The following is a 10,768-nucleotide window of genomic DNA, read 5'->3' as shown; positions in this document are numbered from 1 at the left end:
CAGAAGGTTACAGTGGGGGCCTCTGGATGAGCCCCCGCTTGGGAGCACCAAGAAGCTGCGTCTAGATGGATTTGTGAGTAAGCGCTGCTATTCGAGGACCCTGAGTTAGGATAAAAAAGCGCTACTACTTCCTTCACACCAACACTACCACCAGCACCATTTGGTGTCTCTGTTTAGTGAGGGAGGACAGACAGAATAAGAAAACTGAAAACGAGAGAAAGGCACCAAGGAGTCGCTCGAGTTCGGTAGGGAGGTTCACCTGGTCCCTCCTTCCTCCCTTTCTCCTTCTTCTCCTTCACTTCTTTTCTTAGGACGAGGAAGTCAAGAGGAGCTTCGGTGCTGCATTACACCGCGGGAACTGTCTACTGTCTTCGGGTGTCTACTATATTCGGGCTACCAAGTACCAAGCTGCGTGGAAGCCAGAAGAGCAGCAGCAACCGGACCCGTCAGACCTGGTCGAAGGTTCAGTCTACTCCGCGCACCCAAACGGTCCAGACCAGACCTGTGAAGAGCCGCTTTGATATTTTAACGTTCTTTTCTTCTTAATACTTACAACAGTCTTTATTTAATTGTGAATAATATTCGACCAAGTTCTATCAAAAATACACTTCGGATATTATATTTTCATTACTCCAATTAATTATTACCAAGGTGAGTTATCATTTTTACTCAAATATTTCATTTTTATTTTCATTCAATTCATTTTTGTTCATTTCTATCAATCATCATTGATCATTAAATGTAAGTTGAAATGATTTAATTGAATATCTTAATGATCAGTGATCTTTTCATGGATATAATAAAATTGATAACAAATGAATATTTAAAAAGGGTTTTCGGTCATAAATTCTTTATCATCATCTCATGTCATGTTATACATTACTATCAAGGTATATTTATATTAGGCCCTTTCGGCATCATAATCAACTCACGTGTCAAGGTGGGGAAGGTGTGGTTCCCGCGGCTACGGCGGTTGGTCTCTTTGGTAGCCAGCCGTCTAAAACCGGTAGCTCGGTTTTAGCGTAGGGCGGTGCACAGTAGCTGTTCTTTGGTTGGCTATAAGAGTGCTCACGCTTGCTTTCTCTCCCTTCTTATCCGCTCCAGCGGATGCACGCACTCCGTTGGTGAAAAGAACAAGAAGTAGGGAGAAGAAATCTCAACAGTAGCATGCGTAACACAGTTGCCCAATTAGAATCTCAACGTCTTGAGATTGTTAACCAAAAAGACTCGAGAGCTTTATATTTTTATTTATTCATCTTCTTCTATTTATTCAACTCCTAGCTAAATGAAACGAAATACCGCGAGTGGTATCAATGAAAAGTATTGAGTTTTTTAATTGTTGATTTATGATTAATTTAAAGTTAAAGAATGTGTCACTTAATTTTAGACTCGTGTATTTGAAAGATGATTTCTTGTTTTACTGTTTCATCTGATGGCTGTAGACCATCAGTAGTAGTGTTTGAAAAGCCGCCGATGAAAATGTCACCAGTCAAAATTCCAGCTTCCAATCTGATAGGAAAGGTGTTTCAGTACATCTTTGGGTCTCGTGGGTCTTTGGATATATGTATCCACTTGGATGTCTGTCGGAATTCTCTAGAGACTTTTATTGGTGACCCATCGAAAGAATTTCGGCAATCTAATCTGGCAAAAATGATCACTGTTAGCTACTACGTAGAAAATTCTTCATGTCTTTTTGATGGTGTTTTTTATGTTTAAAATAAATATATCAAATTGACAAGAATCTTTAACACCATCAATTGATCTTCATCTTTTGGTTTGTTTTCTCAGGTAGCCAATTGTTGCGGATCCTTGAAGTTGGAGTTGAGAGTGAGATCACTCGGACTCAGTAAGGGAGGAGAAGAGAGAAGGTGCTCTGTTCGTTGTTGGAGAGAGGGAGATACCCCGGGCAATCGAGGAGAAGTATAGTCAGTCTCGAGCGCGAAGGAGCGGTGGGAATTTATAAGGATGTTCGCGATAATGCCGATGGAGACAGAGGGGCACGGCAGGGAGTTCGGCCGCCGGCAGAAGATGCGCGCCAAGTGCACCGTCGAGTTCGTCTGCAAGTACTGCCAGCGGCGCTTCACTAAACCCTACAACCTCATGATACACGAGCGTAGTCATAAGGACGATGTGACCTTCACCTGCGAGGTCTGCGGAAAGTCCTTCAAACGCCAAGACAACCTTAAACAACACAGGTACTCTTTTTTTTTCATTTTCTTCTTTGTGATATGGCTTCAGTGCACTTTTGACCAATTTCATATGGAACAAATGTGTTTGAGATTAACGCACTTTTCATGTTATCTAAATAAATTATTATTTACCCACTTGAAAAAGGTTATTCCAAATATTATAATACAATCTTTTGTGCGTTCATTTCAGTAACACATTTGTTCCGTCGTTATTTTATCATGACTTTCGGTTCTTCATAAATAAACAAAAAAACTAGTGTTTGATGTAGAAAAATATTTATTTTAAGACCCGTTGGATCTATTTGGTGACATTCAGGTCAAATTGAACTTTAGACTCCGTAATATCCGGTAATAAAATATTTACGAGTCTGTTATCGGCTACAAATGAACTGACAATTTGATTCAATTGTGTTTATGCGGGTTATGTGTGATTATTTTTATTAATTTTTCTTGTTTACACGTGAAAAAGGGCGATAAATGTATGACTAATGGAAAAAAAAAAATTGATAAGATCCAGTATATTGCGCTGTAAGATGCGCAGCTAAAACCGGTCGGATGACTTTGAATTTTTTACAAAACTGCAAATCGCAATAGTAATAAATTGAAAAATGATTGGGATAGATGGTTAATTTTTGATTCAATCGTATATTATGTCAATATTTTTGGTATCCGTCGGCCATAACAAAGCTTTAAAGAACAAATAAATAATGTCTATAAATCCATGTCACTCATTAATTTATTTATTCGAGTTTCAATAAATTTTACTTACTGAATTATGGAGTTTAAAGTTCGAACATTTTCAATTAATAAATTAATCTAATTTTAATTTAGCAATGATCAAATAGTATTTATGAATTATTTTTAAGTCTCGTGGAATGATATTAGCATGAATTATTAATTAATAATAACTGATTATTTATTGTCAATTATTTTTAAATATTAACATAAACTGATTACTTCATTTAAAACACAATCATTATATATTTCAAATTGAACTTTTTTACACTTTGTCTTGCTCATTTTGTTTACTTAATTAATGGTCAATTTAAAAACGTAATATTTTCTTAAATAAAATGGTTTTTTATATAAATTATTGAATTAAACCGTGGAATTATAGTTTTTAATTAAAGCTATTCATAATGATTTAAATAGAGACAGTAATTTTATTGTAAAATTTAAATGAAATTTTTATTGATAATAATATTAGTGATATAATTGAATGGGTGATATTGAAGTTAAGTGGGTTCTTAAAAGAGTAAGAGTAATTTTTATGCCGAATAGATAACCATAAATAATAAATAATGACCTGAAAGTGGCCAGAACGAGACAAGAGAGTTAGTTGTTGTGTAGAAAATAATATGAAGGCGTAAATTGAACGCGGATTTAAAGGGATGGAAAATAAATCTTCGATTTACGGCGTATACTAATGGATACCTTGTATATGTAACGGCGGTGGTCTTGTTTTCTGTTCTGTTGTAGATGTGGGTGGCGGTGAGCGGGAGCTCTGAACCCCCTGCACCTTTACACAACAACAAAAACAAAAAAAAATTAAAGCGAAAACAAAATATGAAAAATAGACAAAACAAAAAACATTTACATACATAATGATTTTCCGTTTCCATCGCCACCTTTTTCATATTCCTCCTTTTTTAAATCCTTAGTTATTTTTTATTTTATTTTTTTTTTTTCAAAAAGAATATCCCTAAAATATTCTGCTTCAAATCTGTCCCACGCTAAACAAAAGAAGACAAAAGTAAAAGTGAAAAACTTCAAGGAAATGAGACCGTCTGTTGTCTGTCACCCAGCATGTACTCTTTTTTATTATTATCCCGAGCCTTTAAGGCACTCAAACTAAAATCTACTAACACAAAAGAAGTTGCGAATGCATGGAAGAATAGGCCAAATTGGTCTAAAACACTTATACTTAATAAAGGAGGAAAAAAACAACTTCTTCCTTTTGTAATCTTACTGTCACTCAATAGTCGATCCTCATTCCCAAATTTCGGTCAATATCTGTTCCAGGAGCATACACTCCGTTCCCTACAAGGGTTCCAACGGCTACTCAAACGGCTATTCGAATGGCTACTCTAGGTATTAGAAGCCATAAGGCCGAAACGAATATTTCCTATCTGTAGATTCTATATTTTACAAGCAAAAAACCATCACCTAACCCTTTGAAACACCTAACCTACGACATAAAAGACTTTATGTGACTAAATGATGGACCAGAAGACCGAGAGAACCAGTCGACATTACCTCACTCACCTCCGAAACACATTTTTTCCATTTTTGGACTGTAAGTTTTCACATTTCAATCTCTCCTGGCAACTTGACAAAGGACTATTTAAGGACAAGGATCACGGAAAACACCAACATATCATTGGAATAATAAAATATCTCCAGATGTCAAGTTACTACGACAATAATGAACTCAATGTCATCAGGACTTGATACATTCAAGTCTTGCTCGCGGATTCCTTCAGGCAGATGTCTTAAATTGGACTACGTAATAACTATCTGTTCAGCAGACAAGAGGCTGCTACTAAAGTGTAGCAATGAACGGCTACTGTGGACCACGCCCAGGCCTCAGGCGACATCAAACCCGCTCTTAAGTTACGAATCATCAACACTGGTTATTGAGGCTTATGCATCATCTACTAGGACTTACAATCAATGTAAGATCGTTATAAATTAATCAGTTGATTTTTATGATTCATTATTTTATATATTATTAAAACTATTATGTTTTATTATTTATTGTGCATTCAAAATTAGGTTGAGCTTTCAAAATCCAAATCAATAGTAATTTATCAGTTTTATTTATTAGTATTTATTGATATTTTATTTGGATTAATTCTGGTTTTACATGAATTTCTTTTTTTTTTGTGAGAAAAATTATTTTCATTTTGTAATGTCAATTCATGAATAGAAGACGTTTAGTTCTTCTATCATTTCTAAATAGGCGACTTTGGTGGGCTCTGAAAATCACCATGTTCAACATGGTGGTCTCAGCATATGGGACCTACGGTTCAGTTTCCAGCGGGTAAACAGCAAGTCCGTTGTCACTTCAATTTCTGCCTACATTTATGTACCCTTCCAATCGAAATCGATTGATTGGAATGGCATATATGACTAATTGCATTTTAATTTACACAAGAGAGATCCGTTCCATGTTGGTCATTGTCGTTTGGTAAAGTACATATATTTTTATTTATAAAAAAAAATTTATTAATGACATTGAATTTTAACAAAAAGTCGACAAAAATTTAGGGTTATTGTATATTATACATTCTTTTTTTCTTTTATATTATTTATTGATTATTATTTCAAGGTAACTACACAATGAATGTTTGGTATCTTTAATGTATTTTGGTCTAGTGAAAAAAGTAATTTGAGGTCAGACGTGTTGTATTGTTTGTGAATGTGATTGATTTTCGTTTTTTTTTATTGAAATCGAAGCAAAAAATGTTGAAAGAAATAACAATAAAAATTAATTATGTCTTCTATATTCAATATATTGATGTATTGAAAAATCAGTAAGATGTAAAAATGTACTAAAGGAATTGTAAAGAAAAAAAAAACAAAATTATTATATTTGGTTGTAGCAACTCGATTAATCGAGATAGCATTTCAGCCGTTTTTTAAAATTATTCTATCGAATTATAGTAATAAAAGCAATAATTTTTCAATAACAATAAACAGTACATAAAATGAAAATTTATTACTTGACAAGTCGTATAAGGACTGGCGAATGAAATAATAATAAAATGATTAATAAAGTGAATAATAAAATCAAATATTTCTCATAGTAATATAATAAACAGTAAAATATGATCAGAATAAACTGAGAAGAAAAAATGATAAAAAAATGAGACTGCAGTCGTGCTTTGTAAATAGCTTTATAATAATGTGTTTTAATAATTATTTTAATTATTTATAGAATAAGTTTAAAGTATAAATAATATGATGAATTACAATATAAAAATAATTATATTATTATATAGATATTATCAAAATAGATAGTCATTCTGAAACAGAATACTTAATCATATATTTTTATTTTATTAATTATTATAATTATAATTAATTTTTTTCACAAGCCTGAGTATTATATGCCCACCCTCTTTGTACCTAGTACTTAGGAGTGATACAATTTATATGTATAATAATAATTCCTAATCATTTTCACTATTATAAATATAAATATTTTATTGGAAGTAAAATGACCGAAAAAAAAAATTATCAAATAAATGCGTTAACAAGCTTATAGATTACAATTGTTATAATTTTTATAATACATAAGTCGTGCAATTCTGCTTTTATGTTTTTATCATAAATATATTTTTAAATGATAATTATTATATGTACAATTATCAATTGTAAACAATTGTTCTGTCATTAATAATTATTCATATAAACCGTGAAAATGGTTTGCAAATAAATCATCAGTTGTAAATTAACTTTTGGATTTTTTTTTTCTTCTCCACTCCATTATTTTTATTTAAGATAATATTTTTAATTACTCATTCATATCCAACTCTCATTTTAACATTAAGTTTTTTAATAATCTATTACACTTTGGAATACATTTAAAAAGAGAAGTCGTTGATCCATGGATCAATAAATAACTTGATTCTTAGTTTTTGGAGCAAAAAGATATTGAAGCTGTAACTTGGATTGGATCAAACTCACCTGGGCTCAGATGTTATGTAACAAACTACATTAATAGCTTTCTGTTCAGAGTAACATATAAATAATTTAAAATACTTCATTGTATCTGAAGAGAATAATTTTCAAAGACCAAAAGAATGGATGGTTATGATTATTTTATTACTCAACGTGGGTGTTCGTAAGTAGGTAAGACTAGAAGCTATGAACTTCTCGTAAAATCTTGATTATTTATAATCCAGTCATAAATGCATTAAGCAGAGAATATATCGAAAGAGTGTAAATTGCCAATAAGTAAGCGAGAAAAAAAATTTTGTTTCAAGTACATATCTATATATATAGACATATATTATTCAAGAAGCATATATACAAGTACATCTCTCTCACGATTCTCAAATGGTGAGTACTAAAAGCAAGGTAATAATTTTTCCAGCTCTGATACAAGTTGGCGGCAGCGGCAGTGGCATATCCGCGTAGAGTCACCCAGAGAGTCACCGTTGTTGCATATATCTAAATCTAATGGATGAAGGTGATGTGTTTATATGCACCTACGTACATTGCTAGTTACTGCTAAGCTAATATAAGTCAAGAATACACGTCCAAGTTTACATCTAGGAATAGAAACTCGTGCGGGCTGTTCAAGTAGCGGGCAGAAGCTTCCCATGGACTCTCACCTCCGCGGGCATCTAGTGAACTTCAAATGCAATAGTCAGCACACTTGTAGTATGTCTGACTAATATAAAAATCAACAGTAATCCGTGTTAATAATCCTACTGCCACTGACTTTCACTACGGAAGAGTTTACCTTTTGTGTAAAGACAATCTAATTTACTTAATTATTTAATGGTGCTATTTGCATATATTAGCATAAAAAGTCAAGAAGGACATCATACTCAACCCCATTATTCATTTGAAAATTACCTTTTTTTATCATCAATAGACCTGGAACATACTAGCAAGTGGGAATTGATCATGTAAAGTAGTATATGATTGATCAAATTCTTGGAATTAATGATAAATCTTTTATTAATTAAAGCAGCATTTGTTGTGTCTTTTTTTTTCAATATAATATTTAAAATGAAATAAATAAATATTTATTAGAAGTTCAACTTGTGTGTAAATATAAGATAATAGTTTTAATCATGACGTAAATTTATTTATTTTTATACAATACTGTTATATCCTTGAAAGGATTGGAAATCAAATCACGTTGTAAATTATTCTGAAATGTCTTTTATCTATCAGTAGTCACATAAAAAAAAAAACCATTTCTCTTATCGAAAATCCTTGAAGCTACTTGTGCCGTCAAGGATACAGACAGGAATATTTATTATAAGTAATTGTAATAAATAATTATTATTTAATCAATCATATTTGTAGATAATCGATCATCATATCACTTATCTTTCTTATCCTTTTATAGATAAAAATATAAGTTGGCGTTAAAAGCTAGATAAAAATATAAGGAAAATTTTATATAACATCTGTTTATGAAATCTTTGAAAGAGTATAAATATCAAGTATAATCTACATATAAATTAATGATTTTTTTGACAAATTTCCCTCTCGATGAATTTATCCATTTCTCATAAATGTTTATAGTTAAAGTAACAGGAGAACAAGCAAAAGGTGGGATTGAAAAGGTGTCCTAAAGGTTACTGCTGATGATGGTTGGATCAAAGCTGAAGATTAGTCTGCCTTGGGCGAACACGAGGTGTGTTTTGCTCTCTAGCTGGTCTCACCCGCGCCTGCTGCTGGCTCATGATGTAGTAACTGCTATACAACAACACTTAGACACACGGTAGGTATAATATTAAATGATCCAGTCGTTCTTTCTTCTTCTTATACTTTTTCTTCTTCTTCTTCCTCTTACTCTCTTATAGGATATACCTCTCTCTTTTCAATCTTCAACACGCAGAACTAGAAGTAGTTCTAATCTGTTATAATACACCACAGAAGACTTGTGGGAGCGCCTTTCACCTAATTGTTACCATAATATGTGAATACAGAGGCGCTGAGGTTCCCATCAAGCATCCCAAAGAATCTAGACACCTTGGATTCGATCTTCATTTCCGGGAAATCTTTTCTTATGACTATCAAGATTATTGATAGAGAATTATTTACTGTTGTGGTCAAAATTAATTGGTCATCTATGGTAATTCTTATAATTTGTCAAGTATCTATTATTAACTAGGTTTTTGGTTAGAGATGTCAATGAAGAAAATTACTGAAGCAAGAGCAGACATAAAAATTCGTTTCTGGGGGGTCAGTGAAAGATAGATAGGACATATTCAACAATATATGAGACAGGAAGATCAAAACAAAAACATATATAAATTTTTATTAAATATTCAAAATGAACATGAATAGAGAAAATTTATTGCTTTTTAAACTGAAATATCTTTTACTTTAAAATGGAAAATATTCTATTCAATTGTTAGATACTTTTTGTTGAAGGACCAACATCTAGGTGATGGTAATTTATTGATCTGATCATGGTAATCAATTAGAACTGATTTAAATTAATTCTTAATCATTTAATCTAAATTAATCAGATAAAGTTATTTCAATTTATCCAGTGACAAAAGTCATTATTGATCATAAAATTAAATAAAACAATAATACTTGCTCAACATGATACGAATGAAGACCAGAATGGATCCAATATGATGACAGAAATACTATGATTCATTTCTTATAAATAAAAAGGGATAAGTTAAGAATAAAGTGGCAGTTAAATCTTGGGAAAAACATGAGTTTGCTGTCTTCAACTCCATGAAATGAATGAGTAGGTGTCTGGTCATGAATGGAACCAAAGTTGTTTACCTATAAAATAATCAAAGTATTAATTAAAAAAAAATATTCATGAAATTGGATAATAATTTGTTGGTTAAATATGGATTTATTTCTTATCCTGGTGATGTATTCATTTTTCCAGCATTTTTTTTCTCATGATACACTCCAATCTATAAATTATAAGACAACTGGCCGCCTCCTCTCGATCTCTGACTCACACCAGAACCACCAAAGCCACTGCCACTTTGATAATAACAATTATTTATACCGGTAGACTATCACTGATGACATTTAAGGCTTCAGCAAGGCGAATATTCTAGACTTTTAATACTGAAAATACTCCTTATTACATTCTAGTCTTTTTATTGAACTTATATGGGATGTATACATAGTCATAAGGAAAATTGCAGTCATTATTTCTTTTTTGCTTTAGATAACGACTAAATAATTATTTTCTTACAAATAAGAATAGATTATTTAAGAAATAAAAGTGGCCTGAACTGAAAAATTATATTGACAACTTGTGAATTTTATTGATATTAATTATGAATGGTAATCAAAATGTATATTTAGAGAGTTGAGAATGTGAAGAAAGAAAAATATTAAATGGTTGGAAAAACCACTTTTCCGGTATATTAAAAGGTCAAATGTTAATTTAACCCTGCACTTACGACCTTTGCCGTGAGTCGCAAAACCAACACGGCCATGGCACACTTACGTGATCGGCTACTGAGAGTTGCTCGAGAGCTCCACGCTTATGCAAATCTGATTAGTATTCTCCCTCTTCAGATGCTTGTATACACTACATATTCACGCAAGAAAATCAACTGCTGCAAATAATCTCCATCTCTGCTGTTATATTCCACCTCAACTTTGCATGTTTATTACTCATATGAAGAGTTTCAGCTTCTGCTCAATGTAAATACGGTTGATAAACATATTATTAGTTTATTTTTATGGAATATTATTGCATATAATTTTAAAAATATCTTTTTTTCTTTTTAATCATGGTCCAACATAACTGCATTCAAATGATGAAAGTAAATTATTCTTTACTGTTGAAACTTTTTATACAACTCAACCATTATGGCTTGGATTGTAATAAGTATTGTTTA

General features: G+C 31.9%; 1 protein-coding gene across 2 annotated transcripts; it reads left to right on the top strand.

Moving 5' to 3' along the window:
* The first annotated feature begins 208 nt into the window (after positions 1–208).
* Positions 209–6,519, top strand: drm (drumstick). Of its 2 annotated transcripts, none has more exons than XM_035091435.1 (3): positions 209–651; positions 1,789–2,195; positions 4,212–6,519. In XM_035091435.1, the coding sequence occupies exons 2-3, from the start codon at positions 1,966–1,968 to the stop codon at positions 4,285–4,287; spliced, it is 306 nt and encodes a 101-aa protein (XP_034947326.1). In that variant the 5' UTR covers positions 209–651; positions 1,789–1,965; the 3' UTR covers positions 4,288–6,519. The 2 variants fall into 2 exon arrangements, with proteins under 2 accessions (XP_034947326.1, XP_034947328.1); XM_035091437.1 differs by having other exon boundaries at positions 215–651; positions 3,669–6,519.
* The last annotated feature ends 4,249 nt before the right edge of the window (positions 6,520–10,768 follow it).

Source organism: Chelonus insularis, unplaced genomic scaffold (genome assembly GCF_013357705.1).
Source record: "Chelonus insularis isolate UGA/USDA-ARS -01 unplaced genomic scaffold, ASM1335770v1 contig_88_pilon, whole genome shotgun sequence".
In the NCBI taxonomy this organism is placed as follows: Eukaryota; Metazoa; Arthropoda; class Insecta; order Hymenoptera; family Braconidae; genus Chelonus; species Chelonus insularis.
The sequence above is the reverse complement of the archived record's forward strand: the minus strand, read 5'-3'. Positions and strand labels throughout refer to the sequence as shown.